At 43.1% G+C, this 22,016-nt stretch overlaps 1 protein-coding gene across 1 annotated transcript in view; it reads left to right on the top strand.

Annotated features, from left to right (window-relative positions):
* sos2 (son of sevenless homolog 2) overlaps positions 1 to 21,405 on the top strand; it is a 29,592-nt gene extending 8,187 nt beyond the window's left edge. The window contains exons 2-23 of the mRNA XM_084012834.1: positions 2,684 to 2,809; positions 2,994 to 3,125; positions 3,375 to 3,539; positions 3,639 to 3,845; positions 6,510 to 6,653; positions 7,184 to 7,294; positions 11,516 to 11,614; positions 11,719 to 11,846; positions 12,260 to 12,915; positions 13,041 to 13,122; positions 13,223 to 13,345; positions 14,726 to 14,838; positions 15,165 to 15,387; positions 15,502 to 15,621; positions 15,731 to 15,893; positions 16,151 to 16,268; positions 16,419 to 16,591; positions 16,685 to 16,801; positions 17,124 to 17,388; positions 17,514 to 17,555; positions 17,738 to 17,841; positions 18,194 to 21,405. Of these exons, the coding sequence (XP_083868960.1) occupies positions 2,684 to 2,809; positions 2,994 to 3,125; positions 3,375 to 3,539; positions 3,639 to 3,845; positions 6,510 to 6,653; positions 7,184 to 7,294; positions 11,516 to 11,614; positions 11,719 to 11,846; positions 12,260 to 12,915; positions 13,041 to 13,122; positions 13,223 to 13,345; positions 14,726 to 14,838; positions 15,165 to 15,387; positions 15,502 to 15,621; positions 15,731 to 15,893; positions 16,151 to 16,268; positions 16,419 to 16,591; positions 16,685 to 16,801; positions 17,124 to 17,388; positions 17,514 to 17,555; positions 17,738 to 17,841; positions 18,194 to 18,706 (3,924 nt within the window). The 3' untranslated portion in view covers positions 18,707 to 21,405. The remainder of the gene's footprint in view (positions 1 to 2,683; positions 2,810 to 2,993; positions 3,126 to 3,374; positions 3,540 to 3,638; positions 3,846 to 6,509; positions 6,654 to 7,183; positions 7,295 to 11,515; positions 11,615 to 11,718; positions 11,847 to 12,259; positions 12,916 to 13,040; positions 13,123 to 13,222; positions 13,346 to 14,725; positions 14,839 to 15,164; positions 15,388 to 15,501; positions 15,622 to 15,730; positions 15,894 to 16,150; positions 16,269 to 16,418; positions 16,592 to 16,684; positions 16,802 to 17,123; positions 17,389 to 17,513; positions 17,556 to 17,737; positions 17,842 to 18,193) is intronic.
* The last annotated feature ends 611 nt before the right edge of the window (positions 21,406 to 22,016 follow it).

Consider the following 22,016-nt stretch of genomic DNA (forward strand, 5'->3'; position numbering starts at 1 on the left):
ATGCTACATTCGGTAGACCATCATGTACATTTTAGTTAGTTAGAACCTGCAAATATATATGTATATATATATATATATTGTTATCAAATTTGACTTAAAATTTAAATAATTTACTTAATATTTAGCAAGTTAAGTTCTGTTGATTGTTTAATCACTTCAGCACAAGACCTTGCTACTTTCCCTCAGCAAAGACACTTACCTTGTTATGCATATTGGGTGATATTTTTGACCAAATTCCCCGGTGAATCGGTTGCCTTTCAGTTTCTGCACATTCTCAGTAACGAGGGAGGATGTTTCGAATTCACCTGCTGCTGATGTTTCGAGTGCTTTTTCAAATTCAGGAGTTCCCCCTGCTATTTTTCCACTCAAATTCTTTCACTTTGCTTGCGCTGACTTTAGTGTCCGCCGCCAACCATATTAGACCATGTTGCATCCATCACCCATTAGGCTCGAGTTTCAGTGGTACTGTAAATACTCTGAGCCGTAGTCATACCTGCACACGGCCCCCGCTCTGCTTTCAGTCCTCAATTTAGACGTCGTCATCAACCAGAACTGACAGATTCAGTGGGAGCAGCTCTCTTGTAGGACGTCTCAATGTTTCCCCTAACACCTGACATTCAGCCTGTGAAATTGTTTATTCAATGCTTTTCATAAGTGTTTTTTTTACTAATTAATTTCACTATCCAAGCATGCGCGGTTGCAACTAATGATTATTTTCCGCCGATTATTTTCTTGATTAAATTATTTGGTATAAAAATGTCTTATTTCCAACCTACCTACCAACCGACTAAAACAACTATACTATATTCACATTTAAGGTGCAGGAATTCCTGAATTGTTGGAGATGGCTTTTCTAATATGTAGTCTTGTATTCGCAATCCGCCAGCTCATGTTGGCCCCCTTACGACGCGTGTCACAGCCTCCATGTATTGTATTTTAATTCACTTTCGATTATGCCTCTTTTATTCAAATTCACCTTCAGATTTGGCTGTTTTTGTTGCTCTGTGTCCCGTCCTGACATTGTTGGAGAGAGACGACACTTGTTGTTGGACGTGGGCCTCTCAAAAAAAAAAAAAAAATGGGCCAACTATTCTGTGAATGGAGTCGGGGGGGGAAACCCCCGTAGTTTCAGTGTGGTGACTCACAGCTCCTGGTGTCCTGTGGAATTTGGTCAAGTGCCTATTTGCGGTGGAGAGGATATATCTCATAACCTACTTCTGCTTTGATGTATAATTTTTTCCAAGTAGAGTTTCTACGCGTGGCTTTATTTAAAACCGGTCTTGTGAGCGTGCATCAGAAACAGAAATGACATACAGAGATGTATAGGCCCAGGGTTTCAGATTTTCCGACTCCTTGTTTTTTAGAAGCATCTGAATGAATCACAATTTGAATCCAAAAGCAGACAAGGGTGTCTTTTTATAACCCTCCCAAGTGTGAATTTCACCTTGAAATTCAACAAATGAACTCGAACTTGAGACGGAGGGGACATCCTGCCCGTCGCTGCATCTCTGTCAAGTCGGAGCACAAGAATGCGTAAAGCTCGGCCTGCGTTGACCTTTTAACTCCCCTCTCACATTCCTAAATCCGGGGGCAATGTTTTGTCATCATAATGCCCCGCTTTACTATATGCCAGGGTAATTCCATCACTAGCATGTGAACAGGCCGGGCTTTTGTGAGTCGAGAGTAAATGTTAGGCTGTCTTTTCTCTCCACCTCTCGTTCTCCCACAGCCTTTTTTTTTTTCTCCCCCTGTAAGTCTGCTTTGGGTGCTATAATAGTATCTCAACTGACAGCATTCCTGCAGGAGGGCACGGCCCGAATGACGACAACTTTTTGGGAGGTTCGAGGGTGGTTGGGGGGGGGGCTGATGATCTACAAGGTAGACCTGATGAAGCCACACCTTCTCTGCTGTCTTCCCCTAAAAGCACACCATCCGCCGGGCTGGTTTCACCCTCAGGAGTCCCTGGATGACTTAACAAATCAGTAGAAAAGATTACATTTTTTTGCCTTTTGTATGGAGATGATATTTGTTGACAGATTTATTGTTTAGAAATGTCTTTATGACTTTATATGAGGCTGAGTAATTGTCTTGATGGATAGTGGATTTACTTCTGCTGCCAGAAGACGCAGGTGGATTTCTGTTCTTTGGCCCAAAGTGTCCATGTATCTTGTATCTGTCATGTTATTTCAGAACAAGCGTGTGTGTGTGTGTGTGTGTGTATATATATATATATATATATATATATATATATATATATATATATATAATAGTTCTAATACGTGCCAAAATGTTCACTGTGATAAATTGCTTAAACTTTTCATGCCTTTGCAAGCCGATTTTCACAGTTAAATAAATGGAAACGAATATATTAATGGTACACTTTGGAAAATGACCAACCGTCATGGAAATTACATATAATTTGTCGTTAATGGGCTGAAACGCCATTCGTATGACTTGAAGACCAACAGAAGGTGTTTTTCTTCAATCAGTCATTGCCTGTACTTGCACTCCTTGACGTCATTAAATGTGATCTGAGCCTAATTGAGGCGCATCAGAGCAGGTGTTGACGATCCGTCTCACACATTACACCGTCTCAGTTGACGACATTTGCGGTACAGTGCAGAAGAAAGTCCCCTCTTCCGTCATCTCATCTCCTTTCATGTGCTTGTCTCATGACGTTCAGGTACAGAAGCAGGTCCACCCGAACCTCTTGGCGAAGGAGGATGCCCTGCAGCACATCGAGGAGCTGATCCTGCAGCTGCTCAACATGCTGTGCGTGGCCCAGCCTCGCTCCGTGCAGGACGTGGAGGTAAGGCATCCTACCGAGCGTCTAAATATACATTCATAATATGTTGTAAATTGACAAAATGCAATTAGGAAACGCGTGCTTGCGCCGCAGCATTCGAACATAACTAATTGAATACTCGCAGCTTTCAATCTGAATGTTTTCAAAAGTATCAAATGTTAAGAGAGTCATTTCCCCCTCCTTCCAGGAACGTGTCCAGAAAACTTTCCCCCACCCAATAGATAAGTGGGCAATTGCTGACGCCCAGTCAGCTATTGAGAAACGCAAGAGGAGAAACCCCTTACTTCTCCCCGTGGACAAGATACACCCACTGCTTAAGGTAAAGACCCCCATCAATCACATAAAATCGAATACTCTACACTTAAACGTTGTAATTTAGTCGTACCAGAGAATTTAGGTTGAAATGTATGCTTCAATTCACAGTGCTAGAAATGTATGGCAATTGATGGGAAATATGTCAAATGGGACTAAAGGCTAAATTTTGTTGTGCAAATTGTACGATGACAATAAATAAAATTTGAATATGTTGTAATCTGCTCTTTTTTTCCCCTTTTTTTTTTTTTAACAGGAGGTTTTGGGCTATAAAGTGGACTACCATGTTTCCCTGTACATTGTCGCTGTGCTCGAATACATATCAGCAGACATACTGAAACTGGCGGGCAACTATGTCGGTAACATTCGGCACTATGAAATCAGCCAGCAGGACATCAAGGTGTCCATGTGTGCAGACAAGGTGAGGACACCCAGTTTGACGGACGCAGGTTTTCGGGGGTATCTCTGCTGTGAAACGTCATGAAGGACGTCATTGATTATTTCCAATGTTTGTTTCCAGGTGTTGATGGACATGTTTGACCAGGAGGAGGACATCGGCTTGATGTCTCAGTGCACGGAGGAGCCGTCGTCCTCCGGGGAGCTCACGTACGACGACCTGGTGAGGCTTGAAATCGCAGAGGAGCGACAGTACCTGCGAGAGCTCGACCTCATCATCAAAGTATTCCGCCAGCATTTCCTGTCCAACCCCAAAATCTTCTCATCTCAGGTGAGGAAGTCTTGCACAGCTAACTAAATTTAAGTCATTTATTTTCTGTACTACACTATTCGATTGCAGCAATAAGTGAACTTGTGAGGCTGCTGTTGATTGTTTTTTTTCATGTGAATGCAGATGTAGACCTTTACTGTGAAACAGCTACAGGAAATGGTGAAAATGCTATCAAGCTTAGCTAACAAAAACTTGACTTTTTCTGTAAAGTTTATGTAAATATATTTTTCACCACTTTTTTTTTACCTTTTTTAAACATCTTGTGGATAAATAGATTGTTATGACCTCTTTGACAAAGCTTGATGAAGGAGTTCACATCAGAAAATAACAACTTTTTACAGCAGCTCAACACTGTTTATAAGATATGTGTTTCACAAGACTGCTAATGCACTACATAAAAAAAACCTCTGGATGTTGCATTTGATTTATTATTTATTAAAAATAGATTAAACGGAAACTGAATAACCTCTTAAAAGACCACTTCCCAACAGGTTGATACACTTAAAGGTTTTGGATAGGAAAGGTAGAGACGTACTCAACAGGAGCTGTTTGTAGCTCGTTCTAAAGCCAGCTTATAAACAACAAGTCAAGTTCCCAGCTAACTGTAAACCTAATTACAAAGCAATTTCAGCCAAATTCAGTGTAAGAACATTTAAAAGATTAAAAGAGAAACTCTGTAATCGGCTAACGGGTAATCAGCTTCGGGAAGCACTTTGAAATACCCAAACAGATTTTACCGTGTTGATTTGTTATTAAACTCTTAGAAGATCAGACGGCCTCACAGCATTTTCTTCCTCTTTCCATTTTGAAATCCTCTTTTTTTTTTTTAAGGTTCCTCCACACTGCAACCAGAACAAATGCCAAATTGCTCTCAAATAATGTGAGATTAAAGACATTCATCTTTTCTGATGGATGATCAGACAGTCACAGCAATCATCCAAAATGTCCATGCCTGATTTCATTTTTTTTTTAAATGCTCCCATGCTCTTTGACCCCTCCGGTAAATTCATATCTGTGTCGGAGGGTTAACTAAAGAAACGAATCACCATTACATTGTGTCTAATAAGGCTAATTAAGTGCTCGGAGATGTCGTTAAAAAGTGAGGAGTTGAACAGTAGGTCTATGGGTTGTGCAGAAGTCAATGGAAAGTTAATTTTAATGGGTCGCTGTGGCTTTGCATATTTTGGGTTGGGTAATTTGTGGTATCATTTGGGTGAGGAGGATAAACTTTTGTGAGGCCCAGTGGAATGCAGAACATGTAATTATGCGGAGGCAGGAGCAACATCTGCAGCCTTCTGCCAAATAACCTAAATGATGTCTGTTGAAACGCGTCATAATCCCAAATTACTTGGGAGATGTCAAGAAAGTGTTATGGTCAAATAATGACAAGGACCCAACTTCTATACAGACTTTTCGCAGCCGATAATCACTCTGTTGCTATTTTAGGGTTCTCGTCTGCTTGACTAATGATTTCCTCGGGCAAATTGAGCCTGTTGTTGTTTAGAGCTCATTCGCACGACTGTTTTTTTTTTGTTTTTTTTTTAAGAGAGAGAGAATTTGTTTATCCAAGGGAGGTGAGGCCAAGAATGGGATTGCTGTCTCAGCAACACCCTGCCACTCGCTCCTGTGGTTAAACACTCTCAGTGTGTTTACATGCACTTAAGTAACCTGGCAGTTTCTGGTGGAGAGATGACTCCGTAAATGACATTTAACAACAAAACGGTAGCTTACCGCTACAGCTTAATAATGTGGTAAAAGTGGGACCACGGTTTGATAATAAAGAGGTAATAATTAAGCAATGCTGTGGTAATATGATGGCATTAATGGGGTAATAACCCTGATAATAAAGAGGTAATACACGTAGATGTTTTCACAGTATTAAAGACTTGATACTTTCAACATCACCTGAAAATACCTGGAAGTTAAAATGAGTGCCTTTTATTATAATGCTGAAATCATCCTGCCTTATGTTCCAAACTCTTCTGTACAAATGATATGTTTAATGCTGGGACTTGACAGGAAACACTTGTGGTAGTTTCAAAATAACAACCTCTTGATCACGTAGAGGATGAAGCAGGTTTTTGACAGGATCTTTACGAGGATGCACGCGCTTCAATAAGACTGTAGAGAAGATTATTTCATAGCAGTTCATCCATTCATCCAAAATAATTAATGCTGGAGTTTGACTGAAAGTGAAGCATTAAATGTAAGTGTAAATGAGTCAGTTTTCACTCCACTGTCGGTGTAAATGCTCCACCCAGGAGAGAAACAAAAACATCAGTGACGAGCTGCATGTAGACACAGGTTTTATAATAATCATGTTATTGCCGCGTTATGTATATGTATTTTGTGCCATACCCAGTTTTATGTGAACATAGTTTGGCATCAACAACTCCAATGTCTACAAAGAAAATCATTTTAAAAATTGGTGCAGCAGAACTGGAGACACCACACGTTCTTTTTCCTCATCAAAACACCTACATTTACCTACAATGCAACAGACTTTGATGTTAAAAACCAGTGGAGTTCCCCCTTTTTTTTTTTAAAAGTAGAAAGAGGCATGCTAATTAATCCTTCTCCCCGCAGAAGACTTTCCTCGCTGGTTTTAAGGATTCAGTCCAACCTTGTAATTACCTTTTACCTCCTCGTTGTCTTCTCCTGCAGGATGTGGAGGTGATCTTCAGTAACATCCTGGACATCCACGAGCTGACGGTGAAGCTGCTCGGGCTGATCGAGGACGCCGTGGAGATGACGGCCGATGGCAGCCCTCATCCGCTGGTGGGCAGCTGCTTTGAAGATCTAGCAGAGGTAGGAAGCTTTTAAAGCCACGAGGTCAGGCTGCGTGAGGCCATGCGAGTCACGCCAGGTTCACACTGGACGCAGAAGCGGCACGATTTTTGGTCCGCATCCTTTTCGGCCCCTGCGTTTGGCTGGAGCCAGCTCGTGATCTCCAGTGATGGTTTCAGTTTCTGGTCTATTTTCTCCTCATGCCCTGAGCGAGTCGGGCAAGAAAATACACTAATAATCTACAACAAACGATATCAATTCTTTATTGTATATGATTTGGTTCTGACGTGATGATATACAATGACTTTCCTCCTCTCTCTCCCTGCCGTTCTCCCGGAGTTTCAATCCCCCCTGATTCCCCTCCCTCATGATCAAATCTTAAAATCCTTCCACTGTATTTATTAGAAATAGCCTAGTGTCACTGCCGTTTGTGTTGCCTTTCATATTTATTCCACGTATTCGTCAGCTGTGTCTAAAAGGAGAGTTGGAGTGAGCGAGAACATTGCCAGACGTCGATGTTAACCATTGAGTTATTCTCTCCACGTGTCCAGGAGCAGGCGTTTGACCCCTACGAGACCCTGTCCCAGGATATTCTCAGTCGGGATTTCCACGAGCACTTCAACAACCTGATGGCGCGGTCCACCGCAGGCCTCTACTTCCAGGTAAGATGTTGAAATGAGCCTCAGACTGTCGTCTGTCTGAAAGGTGGATATGTGGGTGGGATCCTCCTCGTTTTGACACATTTTAGGAAAATGTGGTGTATATAGAATCTGATTTAGTCAGTTTGTCCATCGCCATATTTTTCAGTTATTCAAATCCAATGAAACTCAAACGTTTCACACTGTAGACTAGTGGGTGGATTTCTTTTGCTGCATTAATGGGATTCTTTTTTTCTAGCTATATTTAAAAGGTCTTAAATGTCACAAAACAAGCATGAAATATTTAAAATAAAATTTCTGATTTGAGCTTGGAAGTAAGTATTGCTCATCCCATTAAATGAATGCTTGATATTGAGTTGGTATATAATATTTTATTATTAATGTCTGTCTTGGAATCATTGCTCACAAGTATTTTTTAAAATCTGCAACATTTAATTGCAGTGTTTTCCCATTCCCGTCTTTCCTTTTTGTTCTCAAATGTAAACTTTCTTATGAAGCCAAAATCCCCCGAACCTGAACAGAAGGAGAAACAAAAAATGTTTGTTTTTAATATGAAGGTACAAGTAGGTCATTTATGTGTTCACGCCAAGCAAACAGCGTTTGAATATTTGTTCCTGTTTCGCTTTGAAGTGAACCTGATGGAATTCCTCCCAATATCGTTTGAGGGCATATCATGACATATCCAGCGTCCTGTGTACAGTTTATTCACTGCTGCCGCATTGTTTAATTTGGACATTCCTCACAAGAATAGCATTGAATTATGCTCGGTGGGGTGCAGTTTGGCAGCCTTTGAAGATGAAATATTTGCTGGTGTTTTCTCAGGCCAAAGACCAGCGAGTCCGACCGTTCACATGAAGTTTTGAGCTTGCGGCAGTATTTACTGTACGAGGTGGTTTTCTGCCGCTCCTCTTGATATTTTAAATGCCAATCTGACATTTTGTTGAATGAATATTAAGCTCTCATGTTAATACAACTTCCGTGCACCATGGTTTTCTGCAGTAAAATCCCAAACTGCTGCTGCTGACAGGCCGTGCTGTACCTCAGGTTGGGGCCTCGCTGCGTTTACCTCAAACCTCCAGGCTAACCCCAGTTAGATCAACACTGATGGCACCGTCCTCTGATTACCCACACCCAGTGTTTATTTTCATATTCTCATTGTATGAGAGCGGGCTAGAGGGCGAAGGAGTTTAAAAATAAAGTGTGAGGTTTTGCACTGTAGTAATAGCACCTTGGCATTCACTTAAAAAACACATTTCATTGTTTTACTTGCTATTTTTCTATGTGAAAAGCCTGCCTCTGTCTTTGTGCTAATATGTATTTATTCTGTCTAGATACAGCTGATGAATCGATAAGTCCATTGACAGAAATGTATCAAAACGACCGTTTTGAATGAAAACATCAGTCAATCCTTTTCAGTAATTCTTTTAAGCAAACATTTCAAATATTTCCTGGTTCCAATGTGCAGATTTGAAATTACACTGCGCCTTTTCACTCATTTTTATCCATTTATTTTATAGACAAAACAGTAATACAGATTGCATATTATTTGAGGAAAAACTGTTGTTGGTTGCAGCCCAGATTTTAGAGCTGAAATAATGAGTCACTCGACAGAAACTTAATTGGCATCTATTTTGATAATTGAAATGTTTTCATTTTAAGTGGTAGTGTAAACATTAGAAACCCAATTTCAACCTGTTTTCCTTTGAAAACCAGACATTTAAGGATGTCATCGTGGGCTTTGGGAAAGCGTGACAGACTTTGCTGACATTTCATAGAGAAAATGACTAATAGCTTGTTGAAGCACTAATTCATTTTTTAAATAACAAAAACCCAAATGTAGGATGTCTATGATTTATCTGATCGTTTTCATTATTGATTGATGATTTGCTTAATTAATTGTTTGTTCTACAACATCTCAGAAGATGTTTTTCCCAACTGTTAGACATTGTTCATCTTTATCAAACTGCTCCTGCTGTCGTTTCTGCAGCGTTGGCTAATCTTATTTTAGCATCTCTCACTTTGCGTTTCATCTCTGACCTGACGGCTGTGTCCTCGTCTCTCCACCTCCTGTGCTCAGCATGATCACATGATCACTGTAGTCCACAGCACCTAGTCTAAATGCATACCTACGACCTGAGACGACGTTTGCCGTAATGCGGATCGAACCCCAGGCAGGGTCATCATCAGTTAGTTTTTTTTTTTCTGCTCCACCCCTTCAGCTTTTGTCTCTTTTGAATGCACCTCATCTTCCTCACTCCATCCTTCTTGACTTCCACCCTCCCTCCCCGCTCTCTGTCAGATGGATGTGTCTGTCGAGCACTCAGCCCCTGCACTCTGCAGCGTCTGGTATTGTGGGTAAATTACATCGCCTTTTAAAAATAGAACAGGCAGCCACACTGCGGGCCATTTTTCTCCTGGGGGGGGGGGGGGGGGGGGGGGGAGGAGGAGGAGGAGGAGGGGGGAGGTGGCCCAAGGCGCATTTCATGTTGGGAATAAGCTATGAATTAAGAAGGCGAAAGACCCCGGTGACATGGGTTCAAGCAGCTCTGTGAGATGGGAACATGTTGTTCTTCGAGTCGTTTTTGTTCCGATCCTTTACTGTACTGTGTGTTTATATTTAGGCCGCTACCACAAAGATGCTCGCTCCTGCAGGGACTCGTTTTAACACGTTATCCTACGCAACATCCAACAATTATCCAACACAAACTCTTATTTCCAGTTTACCTGCTCAGATCAAACCTAGAGGAAGCCCTCCACATTTACCTGAGATTACTTTGAAATGTCCGTGTTGTTTTGGATTTTTTAAGTGGATATCCATATTAATTTTGCAGAAAAAACATTGTCTCATGGATTTTTATACATAAACGCACTAGACGAACACCCGTATTTGGCAAGGATAAGTCTGCTTTTGTTAAACAGGTTTGACACCGATATGTACGCTGGCAGGACATTTTACCGGATTCATCTATCTCGAGGAGCAAAATTGTTTTACTCCACTTGAGTACTTCAAATTGCAAGAAAATTACGTTTGCTTTCACAGTATAAAGTGTACTATTATAATAGTACAAAACTATCATTCAATGTTCAGTCAATCCTAATTGTATTTTTTAAAGGAATAGTTTGGCATTCTGGGAAATGTGCTGATTATTTTTCTTGATCACCACCAAACCATTTATATTTAGCTGCAGCTAGCAACCAGTTAGCTTAGCATTAAAAACACATTTAAGTGATGTCCTTTTTTTTTAGATTCTAACCAGATTTTAGAATGACAGCCCGTTTGAAACACACTCTTAGCTTACTTGTGTATCGAGAACGCTTTATTCGCAGAGGAATACTATTTTAAATGTGTAAGCACCAGTCTTGCACCCGAATCAAGCTAAACACATCGAAGTGATTGTGGTGCATCTGTAGTCTGAATGACGGCGGGGCGATTTGTGAAACTGCAGGATGCTGACGTATCAATAACATGATCTAAACTTAGGTCATTGTTCCCCCGGCTGTCCATCAGTGTGCGTCAGGCAGCTGATGTCTTTTTCTTTTCCATGCACACAGACCCTGTTCATCTGCTCCCCTCCCCACACAGACACGCGGCCGCTGCTGTGGAGTCTGAGTACTAGCATATTGATCTGAGTCGTCTATCAGGGGAATGGGAGGTTTAAATGGATACTGTGACGGCCTGTTCTCCGGTTACCCCGAAGCCTTTACTCGGTCAACCGCATCCCCCCCCCTCCCTCCCTCTGTCCTCCATCACTTGTCACCCTGCAGCCTCTTCAGTCTCATTTATATTCTGAGACGTACGCATTTTAATTGTCTTTGTCTCCACAGTCGTCCTCTTTTCATCATGTGGCATCATATGATGCAGCATGTAAATAGAACTAGATGCATATATACAATGGTTATTTTTGAGATGGTATACAAAAACACAAGCCGTAAATAGATTCAAACACATTCCATTATTTTTTTCAATGCTATTTATGTCTTTGACTAGAAAATACAAACATACATTTGTGTAGATTTCTATAAATAATCCGGTGCCGAGATTAATTTTTATCTGGTTACAGACTCTCTCTCCACCTCACACTCATATTTTACACTGTAATTAAAAAAAGAGACAAAAGTTAAAGATGAATGGCAGAGGTAACGAGTCCCTCGGTCACGCTGGTTGTTTCAGATCTGGTAATGGTGTCCCTCACTAACCGGTCCCATGTGTCTTTGTGTCTCCAGTCCGTTGCAGAAGGCTTCAAAGAAGCAGTCCAGTATGTCCTTCCACAGCTGATGATGGTCCCAGTATACCACTGTATGCACTACTTTGAGCTGCTGCAGGTAAGGTCCCGACACAGACAGGCATTCACTCCCTCTATGGAGTTCTGTGTTATGCAATGCGGCAACATATCTGATGTTTATGTTTTCTGGTGTTTTTTAAACAGCAACTTCAGGAGCGCAGTGAAGACCAAGACGACAGAGAATGTCTGAAACAGGCGATCACAGCGCTGCTTAACCTTCAGTGTAGCGTGGAGCGCATCTATGCCAAGCACCAGCCTCGCCGCAAACCTGGGTACGCCTCCTCTACCAGTACTTCTAGTAATTCATATGTGGTCATTCTGTCGACATGTTATTGACCCCCCTTACCTATAGCACTCTGATCGTAGCACTGTTGCTCTTAACGTACTACTTTACTCAGATGAGGACCTAACACTTGTTCTATTTTATGCTCTTACTGCATCGCCAATGATACGTTGTGGTTTCCTTGTTTCCTTCTTTTGACAAATGTACTTATTGTAAGTCGCTTTGGACAAAAGTGTCTGCTAAATGACGTAAATGTACAAGAAGTCAGTTCAGATGTAATTTGGGCATCCAGCAGCAGCAGCAGCAGGGACTCACTGCATGTATTTATTTAGTTACACTATGTCAGTGGTTTGGTTCATTTCATGCATTGAGCTCTCTGGTTTTCTGCCTCGTCCCTCACAGTGAACCCATGTACCGCCTGTACAGCAGGCAGGTCCGTAGCAAACAACTAGCCATCAAACGCATGAACGAGATTCAGAAGAGCATCGATGGCTGGGAGGGAAAAGACATTGGCCAGTGCTGCAGCGAGTTCATCCTGGAGGGTCCACTTCTACGAGCCGGCGCAAAGCACGAGAGACACAACTTCCTGTTTGACGGCCTCATGATAAGTTGCAAGGCCAATCAGAGTTCGCGGCTCCCTGGTTCGGGCAGCGGGGCGGAGTACCGTCTGAAGGAGAAGTTCGTGCTGAGGAAGATCCGCATCGTGGACCGCGAGGACTCGACGGAGCTGCGGCACGCCTTTGAACTGATAGGAAAAGATGAAAACTGTGCCGTTTTCTGTGCACGGACAGCGGAGGATAAGGCGGCGTGGATGGCGGGCCTGGTGACTCTGCAGTACCGCTCCACTTTGGATCGCATGTTGGACACGGTGCTGCAGCACGAGGAACAGGCGCATCCCCTAAGACTGCCCTCCCCGGAGATTTACCGCTTTGCTGTGCAGGACTCTGAGGAGAATATTGTGTTTGAGGACAAAGTGCAGAGCAAAACGGGCATCCCCATCATTAAGGCCGGCACAGTGGTGAAGCTCATAGAGCGGCTCACCTACCACATGTATGCTGGTAAGCTGCTGCTTCATGTGGAGAGGCGTGTAAATAAACTTGGCTGAGCTCAAAGGTTTATTCTGCAAATATTCGTTGTGATGTTTAACCGTGTTTGTTATCTAATCTTTTTCATCCGTTTGTAGATCCTAACTTTGTGCGCACGTTTCTTACCACATACCGATCATTCTGCAAACCACAAGAGCTCCTCACCCTGCTGATAGACAGGTACGGCTTCACCAGAACAAGGTGTTCTTTATTGCGATGTTAAACGTCTTACTGTCTGAGCCATAAGTGTATCGCATTTTTGTCCGTTATTTTCCTAAAGGATTGAGATCCCTGAGCCAGAACCCACCGAAGAGGACCGACAGGCTCTCTGGAACGGTGACCAGCCAATGGCGGCCGAGCTCCAGAGATTCCGGAAGGAATACGTGCAGCCAGTCCAGCTCAGGTACGTCAGCCGTCCAATCACAGCCAAGTCATTCTCGGGTCCAAAAGGTAAAAACTAAGGGACAAATCATCCAACCTTTTGTCATAACATTGACTTACCAGAACAAATAATGAATAGTTAATTAAGCATCTCAATCCTAAAATATTCAGACCAAAAAAAAAAGGCACGAAGAGATAAAAAGACAACTGTAAGAGAATGGGATGGTGCAGGTTTATTGCTTAGCTAGTATTAAATTCAAGCCCATGAAGGTTAAAAGGTGAAATGTGACAATTGATTTCATACTCATGTTTTCAAAAATGTGTTCCCATGAGTCTCTGAACTTGGGAGACGAAATGTAAGAAGCCGTTCTCGCATCTTAAGCCGCTTTCTTTCATTTCTCAACGAGGTCTTTCACAAAAGATTCCGTGTCTCTTTGTCTCCTGTTGTTGTTTGGCTCTTTTAAACTCTCCTGTTAAGGCCTGAACCGTCTCAGTCAGCCACCGAATTACTTTTGTATAAGACTTTGTGTCCTTATAAGGAGTAACAAGAGTCAGTCGGAGTCCCGTAAGCACCATTAAAAAACGGAGAGCTTTTCGGTATTAAACCGCTCCGCTGCTGTAGTTAAGAGCAGCGGCAATAAAACCCTTTAAACTCATGTCAGAGAAGAAACTTGGAAACACAAGTGGGCCGTTACTCTCCGTGAGGTACACGTGTTCTTCTGGTCACACGTACAATATGTTCTCTGCATCAGCGGAATTTTGTGAAACGTCAAAAAAAAAATGGCATTAAGTCGGCCATGAGGTTTGTGTCTGTCGAGGCAACACACATACATTTTTACACACCAATAACACGCATCCTGCAGTGTTCAGCTTAGATTGGGACAAAGATACGGGTGGTCTATTGTTGTAAACACTGCAATGTGGTCCAACAGTCTACTTTATGTCCAGAATACTCAAAGTAGGTGAAAATAGCTCCTTGAGCACCACTTTTACCCCTTTTTTAAATCACTTAACCTTCCAGCTGTTTCTGTTTTTCGATGTTTTCTCTTTAAAAAAAAAAAAAAGTTAATTGACAGGTTAAAGGAAACACAACGGCCACCAGCCAAAAACTCTTCCATTAAGGTCCATTAACTTTTTTTTGTTTTGCTAAATGTCTCTATTCTACCAACGTCTTTGTCGGGTGATCTACTATTATTGGATTACTTGACCGCCATAACATTTTCATTTGGGTGGTGGAGCTCCCCAGCAGTCGACTGGTTGCATTGCATGACCCACAAAGTTTAACAGTAATAATGTGAACACTTTGTCAGTCATGCATTAAGGGGAAAACTTCCACTTTTAAAATGTGACATACATGTGGAGGACAATATGTTAATACTGTTAATTTGTCTTCGCTTCAAAGGGTCCTCAACGTTTTCCGTCAGTGGGTGGAACATCATTTCTACGACTATGAGAACGATCCTGAGCTGAGAAGTCAATTAGAGGAGTACATCACCAGCAAGATTCAGCTGCGAGGTCAGAACCACACACACACACACACACACACACACACGCACACGCATTCAGACACACATTCAGACATCAGTATTGAAGTTTCATTAACACCATTTTAAGGCCTTTTTAACACGTCCTTTTAAAGAGAGACACATTTTGAGTGAAAGAAAAGTATTACAATGATGGAGAAAAATGACTTCACAATAAAAGGGCACAAAAACACAGGTCATTGACCATCATGTGAGTAGTATTTATATCATACTACTACTCTTTTATATAACTGGATTTGAATTAAGACCATTAAATGGTGAACAACACACGTTTCATACATTGTGTTTTCTTTCAAGGCAAGTCTATGAGAAAGTGGGTCGAGTCCATCAACAAGATCATCAAGAGGAAGCTCCAGACGCAGTCAAACGGCGTCAGCCACAACATCACCTTCGAGAGCCCGCCTCCTCCCATCGAGTGGCACATCTGCAGAGCGGGCCAAGTGGACTCCTTTGACCTGATGACGCTTCATCCGATAGAGATCGCCCGCCAGCTGACTCTGCTCGAGTCGGAGCTCTACAGGTGACAGACAAGTTTGATTAGTTTGTTAATACTAGAGTGAAAGAAACAACATAATCGGGTTTGGATACACATTGTTTCTTGCCTGGAAAAATAACCCCCCCACTTCTTCCACAGAGCTGTCCGGCCGTCCGAGCTGGTCGGCAGCGTCTGGACCAAAGAGGACAAAGAGAAGAACTCGCCGAACTTGCTCCGCATGATCCGCCACACCACCAACCTCACACTGTGGTTTGAGAAGTGAGTCTAAGGATTCAAATATTTTTACTCCTGCTAAATTGCAGTTAATTGTAAAGTCCTGGGGGGGAAAAACAAACGTGTAAACGTGTTTCCGACGTGTCCTTCTCAGGTGCATTGTAGAGACGATGAACCTGGAAGAGAGGGTGGCAGTGTTATCGCGGGTCATCGAGATTCTGCAGGTTTTCCAGGAGCTCAACAACTTTAACGGTGTGCTGGAGGTGGTCAGTGCCATCAACTCTGTCCCAGTCTACAGGCTCGACCACACCTTTGAGGTGAGTGATGCTATTAAAGCAATCAGAAAAACACTATCTTCATCAGAGAAAAGAAATATATTTACACAACTTTCTGGTAGCCTTTACAAAAGCATTAAACCCCAAAACTAAACTACACTGTTGGTATGTTGAGATGCTGACATTTGGCCTCTTTTGGCCAATAAACCTCCGATGTTTATCGTTTTGACGTGCATTTGAATCCTTCCCCTGAACTTGGAACGTGATTTATGGACCGTTTCTCCCTCGTGCACCCACAGGCAATACCCGAGAGGAAAAAGAAAATCCTGGAAGAAGCTGTGGAACTGAGCCAGGACCACTTTAAGAAATACTTGGCTAAACTCAAGTCTATAAACCCACCCTGTGTGCCTTTCTTTGGTAAGTCTTCCACAGTGTTACTATGAATCCACTACAAGTGAGTCAAATGAAACTGTCATTTTCAGTCACCATCATTTTTTATTATAAAAACCATCGTGAGATAAACATTTCTGTGTATCTAACGTTTCGACCCACGTTCTTCGTCCTCAGGTATCTATTTAACCAACATCCTGAAGACGGAGGAAGGCAACCCGGACTTCCTGAAACGCCACGGCAAGGAGCTGATCAACTTCAGCAAGAGGAGGAAAGTGGCTGAAATCACCGGAGAGATCCAGCAGTATCAGAACCAGCCCTACTGTCTGAAGGTGGAGCACGAAATCAGGGTGAGCGCTCACTTTTAAAAAGTGTCTCTTTTGGTCTTGGAAGGTGTTTCGCTGATCCTGAACTCAAACTTTTTTTTATTTTTTGTTGCACAGCGGTTCTTCGAGAACCTGAACCCGATGGGCAACAGGAGCGAGAAGGAGTTTGCGGACTACCTGTTCAAAATGTCTCTGGATATTGAGCCACGGAACTGCAGGCAGGCTCCTCGATTTGTAAGTGTTCAGACTGCAGTGATTCAGTAGCGGTGAAGGTTTAATTCCCAAATACACATTACACGAAGAGGACATTGTTTGTAGGACGACATATTTGTTTCTGCTGTATATTTGACGCTACGGTGGAACTGTAATATCACTAAAATTGAGCCAAGAAGAAAAGTTTACACCAAAAAAAAACATTTTCTCACTTACTTCTCGTGTTCTCTGCTTAAAAAAAAAAATCAGCATTATCTCTCTTGTCCCCCGACTCTAAATAATCCGCAGATCTCACCGCGAACAGCTTTCAGACCTCTCACCGTTTCTGTTTCTCGTCCTGCAGCCCAGGAAGACCATCTACAATCTGAAATCCCCGGGGATCCGGCCTGTGCGAACGTCTACCTCTGGCACCATAAAGGGCCACCCTGTCCCCCTGGAGAGGGAGCCCCCGCATAAGATCACCTTTCGGAGTATCGCCGAGACCGAGCCGGAGACGCCGGCGTCGGCCTCGGTGCCCACCTCCCCGAACACGCCGACCCCTCCGCAGTCGGCCTCCTCCGACCTCAGCTCAGTCTTCATGGAGCACGACCTCAGCAACTCCTACGGCGGTGAGTCCGCCTGGCGCTGGAATCCTGCAGAAACCCCAAGTGTTTTTACAACGAATCTCTTTAGAAGTCCGCCTGTTCCTGATCTAAATACTGTCAATCATCTTCTCCCTCTTTAAATTTTACAGGTAGCAACTCCATATTTGCTCCTGTTCTTCTGCCGCCTTCAAGTGAGTGTGGGCCTTTTCTGGGTTTTTTTTTTACCTGATTTGCTTTCTTGGTGTCCGTCCGACAAATCATCCTTCAACTGACTTTGTGCTCCTGTGATAGTGAGCAGGGCATGTTCTTCATCTTCTATCCATGAAGTTTCTCTTTTTTAACTCCCATAAATGTCTTTTTTTCTTTCCCTCAGAGTCCCAGTCTGTGTCTTGTGGCAGCCTCCACCAGCTCGGGGAGGAGCTGCTGAAGCCGCCTCCTCTGCCACCACGAAGGAAAGACGCCATGTCTGAAGCCAAAGTAAGAGCGGTGCCTCATTTCCCACCAATTATAGCCATAATTACTACACCGTTACTCTTGTTTGATAGGGGTACGCATTTGTGGTAAGTGGAAATAAAAAAAACACTATGCTTCTAGGTGACAACTTGGAATAGACCTTTATATTAGTGGTTTTGGCTTTCAAATCGCTAACTGACCCAAAGGGGAGCCAATGATTAAAATGTAGACTACTTAAATGCCTTAACTTGCTCAAATTGCATAATAGGTTTGTATCTTAAGGGCCCCTCGTGGGGGGTCCTAACCCCCAGGATGGGAACCGCTGCTGTACACTATATATATAAGTAATACATCTCCGTGTTTCTCTCTGTCTCAGCTGAGCGCCAGGTCCGACAGCCCCCCTGCCATCCCTCCCCGGCTGCCCCCTCCGCTGCCCAGGAACCAGCCTCGACCGCTGGTCTACAACGGTCCCCCCATGGACGGCCCCCTGCCCAGCCCTCCACCTCCACCACCACGCGACCCTCTGCCGGACACGCCTCCCCCGGTGCCCCAGCGCCCTCCAGAGATCTTCATCAACTACCCCATCAACATGCAGCCTTCCCCAGTGGGCCGATACCACTGGGACTTCGGCAGCTCCCCCAGCTCCCCCAACACCCCGCCCAGCACGCCGTCCCCCCGCATCCCCCGGCGGAGCTGCCCGCTCAGCGCCAGCCAGAACAGCCTCTACCCTCTTCCTATTCCCATCAACGCACCGCCGGTCCCCCCGCGCCACAACTCCAGCCCACAACTCCCCAAACTCCCACCAAAGACATACAAAAGGGAGCTGCTGCTGCAGCCGCCGCCGCTACACGGCCTCTCATTAGTGGAGAACACCGACAGCAGCCAGTGAGTCTGCGTTGTTTTGTTTTTGTTGTTGTTTAGACGCCTACAGGTGATCTCGAAATGCAAACTTCAAGCTGTCTCCTGCAAACTACGACACAGTGGACTCGAAGCTACTGATAAGAATGAATAACACTGCTCCACACACTCTTTAACTCCACACACACACCTGGCCTCTGCATCGACCAATCACATCCCCCCCGCTGTGCCTCTCAGGGGATCAGTAGCTCCGCCTTCATCAGAAACCCTCCGTGCCAATGAGAAACCCTCACCGGTGTGCCAGCTAATAAACAACAAGGAGTTGAGCGTTTGTGTCTGTTTGTTCGATGCGGAGGGGGACCGTCTGCTCCTGATGATGAAAGTTCTCACCCCTCACACTCTTAACTAATACTTACCCCTACGTCCCACTCCTCTGTCAGGGTGGGGGGAATGTGGGGGGCCTTGGACTTTGTAGCCTCAAATGTCATGCTTTGTTTCTTTGGGCATTGACATCATCTGGAGTCCTGCTGCAGCTCACAGATTTTTAAGACCTCTCTCCTCCTCAATGATCCACTTAGACGTAGCTCTTTGACAATGGCTGTGAGCAGCAGACATTTCCATTGACTTGTTTTTCCTACTAACTGATAAATAAACAGTTGCCAAAGTCTTATTTTATGCAGGGGGATAAGGGATTTTCTTTCTTTTTTTAAAAAAAAACAAATGTGACATTAAAAGAAACGCATAAAGGAGGCGACACTGAATCCCCCACCTTGTATCTCAAGTGTACACTGTGACTGTATAGACGCGAGTCTGACTGTTTTTTTAATCCGAAGACAGGCCTCTCCGCAGCCACAACACGTTGCCTTTTAAAAAATCCAACAGCGGTGACCTCTGACCCCGGGCTCCAGTCCTCTCGGCCCCCCCGGATGGGACAGCGAGAGCCGAGAACACTCCATTTGCACATCGAGTTTGGACAAAGTCAGCAGGTGTCGATCGGACTATTGAGAATATCCCTGGGAGGTGACGGAGGGAGGTCTGCCACGATATCAAACGGCACCGATCCAGGACGAAGGTGAAGAGAGACACGAGGTTTTCTCTTTCTCCATCTCTTCGAGAGCTGATGTCTTAACTGATCCCCTTATAGATGTGCACTGCTGTCTTGACACTGTGCTCTTCTCCAAAAGCCCACCCCTCCCCTCCCCACGACCAATTCTTCTTCATTGGTATTAAAACTCAGCACTGGAAGCACGCAACCTCCTACCATAGCTGGGTCAGCTCCCCCCAGTGGCTGCTCGAAATACCTGAAAACCCATGAAAAAAGAGGAACTTTTTAACCCAACTTCTTCTTACTGTCTCTCTCTTTTCCTTTCTGTTTTTTTTCTGCTTGAAAACATTTTTTGTTTCACTTTGGAAAGACTGAAATAATCCATGCATCATGCTCAGATGTGCCTTTTATTTTGTTTTCTACTTTACAGAAATAAGCAAATGGTGTCTAAAATGCTAAAAAAATAAAGTTGCCTATGTAATGTTTAGAACAAAGCTATACACTATGAAATTGTACATGTTTGTGGATACTGTGTATATATAACATGTATACACTAACTAAATAATTTGTATAAAGTGACAAGTTTTTTTCCCCCCTGTTGTATTGTACCCTCATCCGCATCTGTTCAGTCGAATATTGCCTAATAATCCAATGCTGCTACAGTCGGATAAAAAAAAAAAAAAAAACTTAAAAAACAAAAACAAAACAAGAAAAAAACAGGTCACTGTCACTAACTTACTTACAGACAATCTCCAGTTGAAACACTGGGAGTATTAACTGAGGAAAGCCATTTTTCTTCCCTGCCCCTTTAGCTGTTTTAAAGCAATGAAAGAAAGAAAAAGAAATACAGTTCAATATGCCAAGCACTTACTTAGACGTGTGCTTCACTTTGTACATCCTACTACTTGCCTTTTCTCCTTTTTCAAAGATTTTTTAATGCTAACACATTAAACAGAGGTTGGGATTGTATTAAAATTGCAGTTGGAATATACACAGACCTATATTCAGTTGCAAGTATTTGAGCATAGTGAAGAATTGGACTTTTTTTTTTTCTCCTTTTTTTTTTTTCTTTTTCTGAGAAACACACTTTGTGCACTTTAGGCTGTACTGTTGAAGAGCCACAGTTGTTGATAGGTCATGTTTGTAAATGCAATGGTCCTATGCAACTGCTCAAACTCACTTTCTACATGGATCAGGGCAGGAAAAGAAAATAAGAGTACCGCCTCTCTTCTATACACGTGATGTGTATTAAAGACACGCAACACCTGAGGATGTCTGACCACCACGAGCTGGATTTCAGCTAAATCTAAAAATCAAACTCATAATGATGGATGATTAAACTTCTGATCAAACTAGGTATAAAAGAGGAGTTATGGAGGATTTTTAGACCGGTGAAGTTAAATCACTTCACTGTCTTCACTCATGTTCTGTCCATTTCCCCCAAGTTTCCCAAAGCCAGTACTGGTGGGGTTAATTTAGCCAATTTAGTCTCTTTTTTTTGTTGTTCTCTGTTTGTTTTTGTCTTTTTAAATCCTAGCCCCAACAGAATAACAAGATTGGTTTTCCTCCAGTGGCACTGTAACAGCTTGATCCAGCAGTCGGTTTATTTGATGGTATGTGGCCTTTTAACTGCTTTGTATTAATGGTCTTCATGAGATTAATAAATCACCCAGTCTTATTTTGTACCGCTCATTTCTCTCCTCGTTTTTTTCCCCTTCCCTTTTGCTGGTAACTCAGCTTTTTGCATAAACTGTTATTGGTGTCGGTAAATTGAAAAGATTGAATTGATAAAGGAAATGGTTTTATATTTACATGCGAGTCTGTTGGCCAGCATACATGTGCAACTGCAACTATCCGTTTAGCTAAATTTAGCATAACTTTAGATTGGAAACGGGAATCCACGAGTCTGACTCGCTACAGCAATGAGTTGTTTACTAATTAACAGGTTATATAGGATTTTGTTTACGTAAAAACGTATACAAGCACCTTATTTGGCAGGTACTTGCGGTAACCGCTAGCGTTTCCGGACTATTTTTTTGGCTCCGTGTAGTTGCTAGGCAACCAGTGGAGAGCTGCCTTCGTGTACTAGTCGGAAAAATCCCACCTGTGAAAATGGAAATTATGAGAATGTCATGTTCAAGTACTTTGTTTGAACTGTGAACTGTGACTTTTTACCACGTGTTATGGATAAAGCGACACACATCATTGGTCTATATCACGTTAAATGTACACGGAGTTTAGATTCAAATAACATACACAAAAATAAAGAATTCATGTGTCCTCTTCTTGGCCATGT

The sequence above is a fragment of the Eutrigla gurnardus genome (assembly GCF_963514095.1).
Source record: "Eutrigla gurnardus genome assembly, chromosome: 7".
NCBI lineage: Eukaryota > Metazoa > Chordata > Actinopteri > Perciformes > Triglidae > Eutrigla > Eutrigla gurnardus.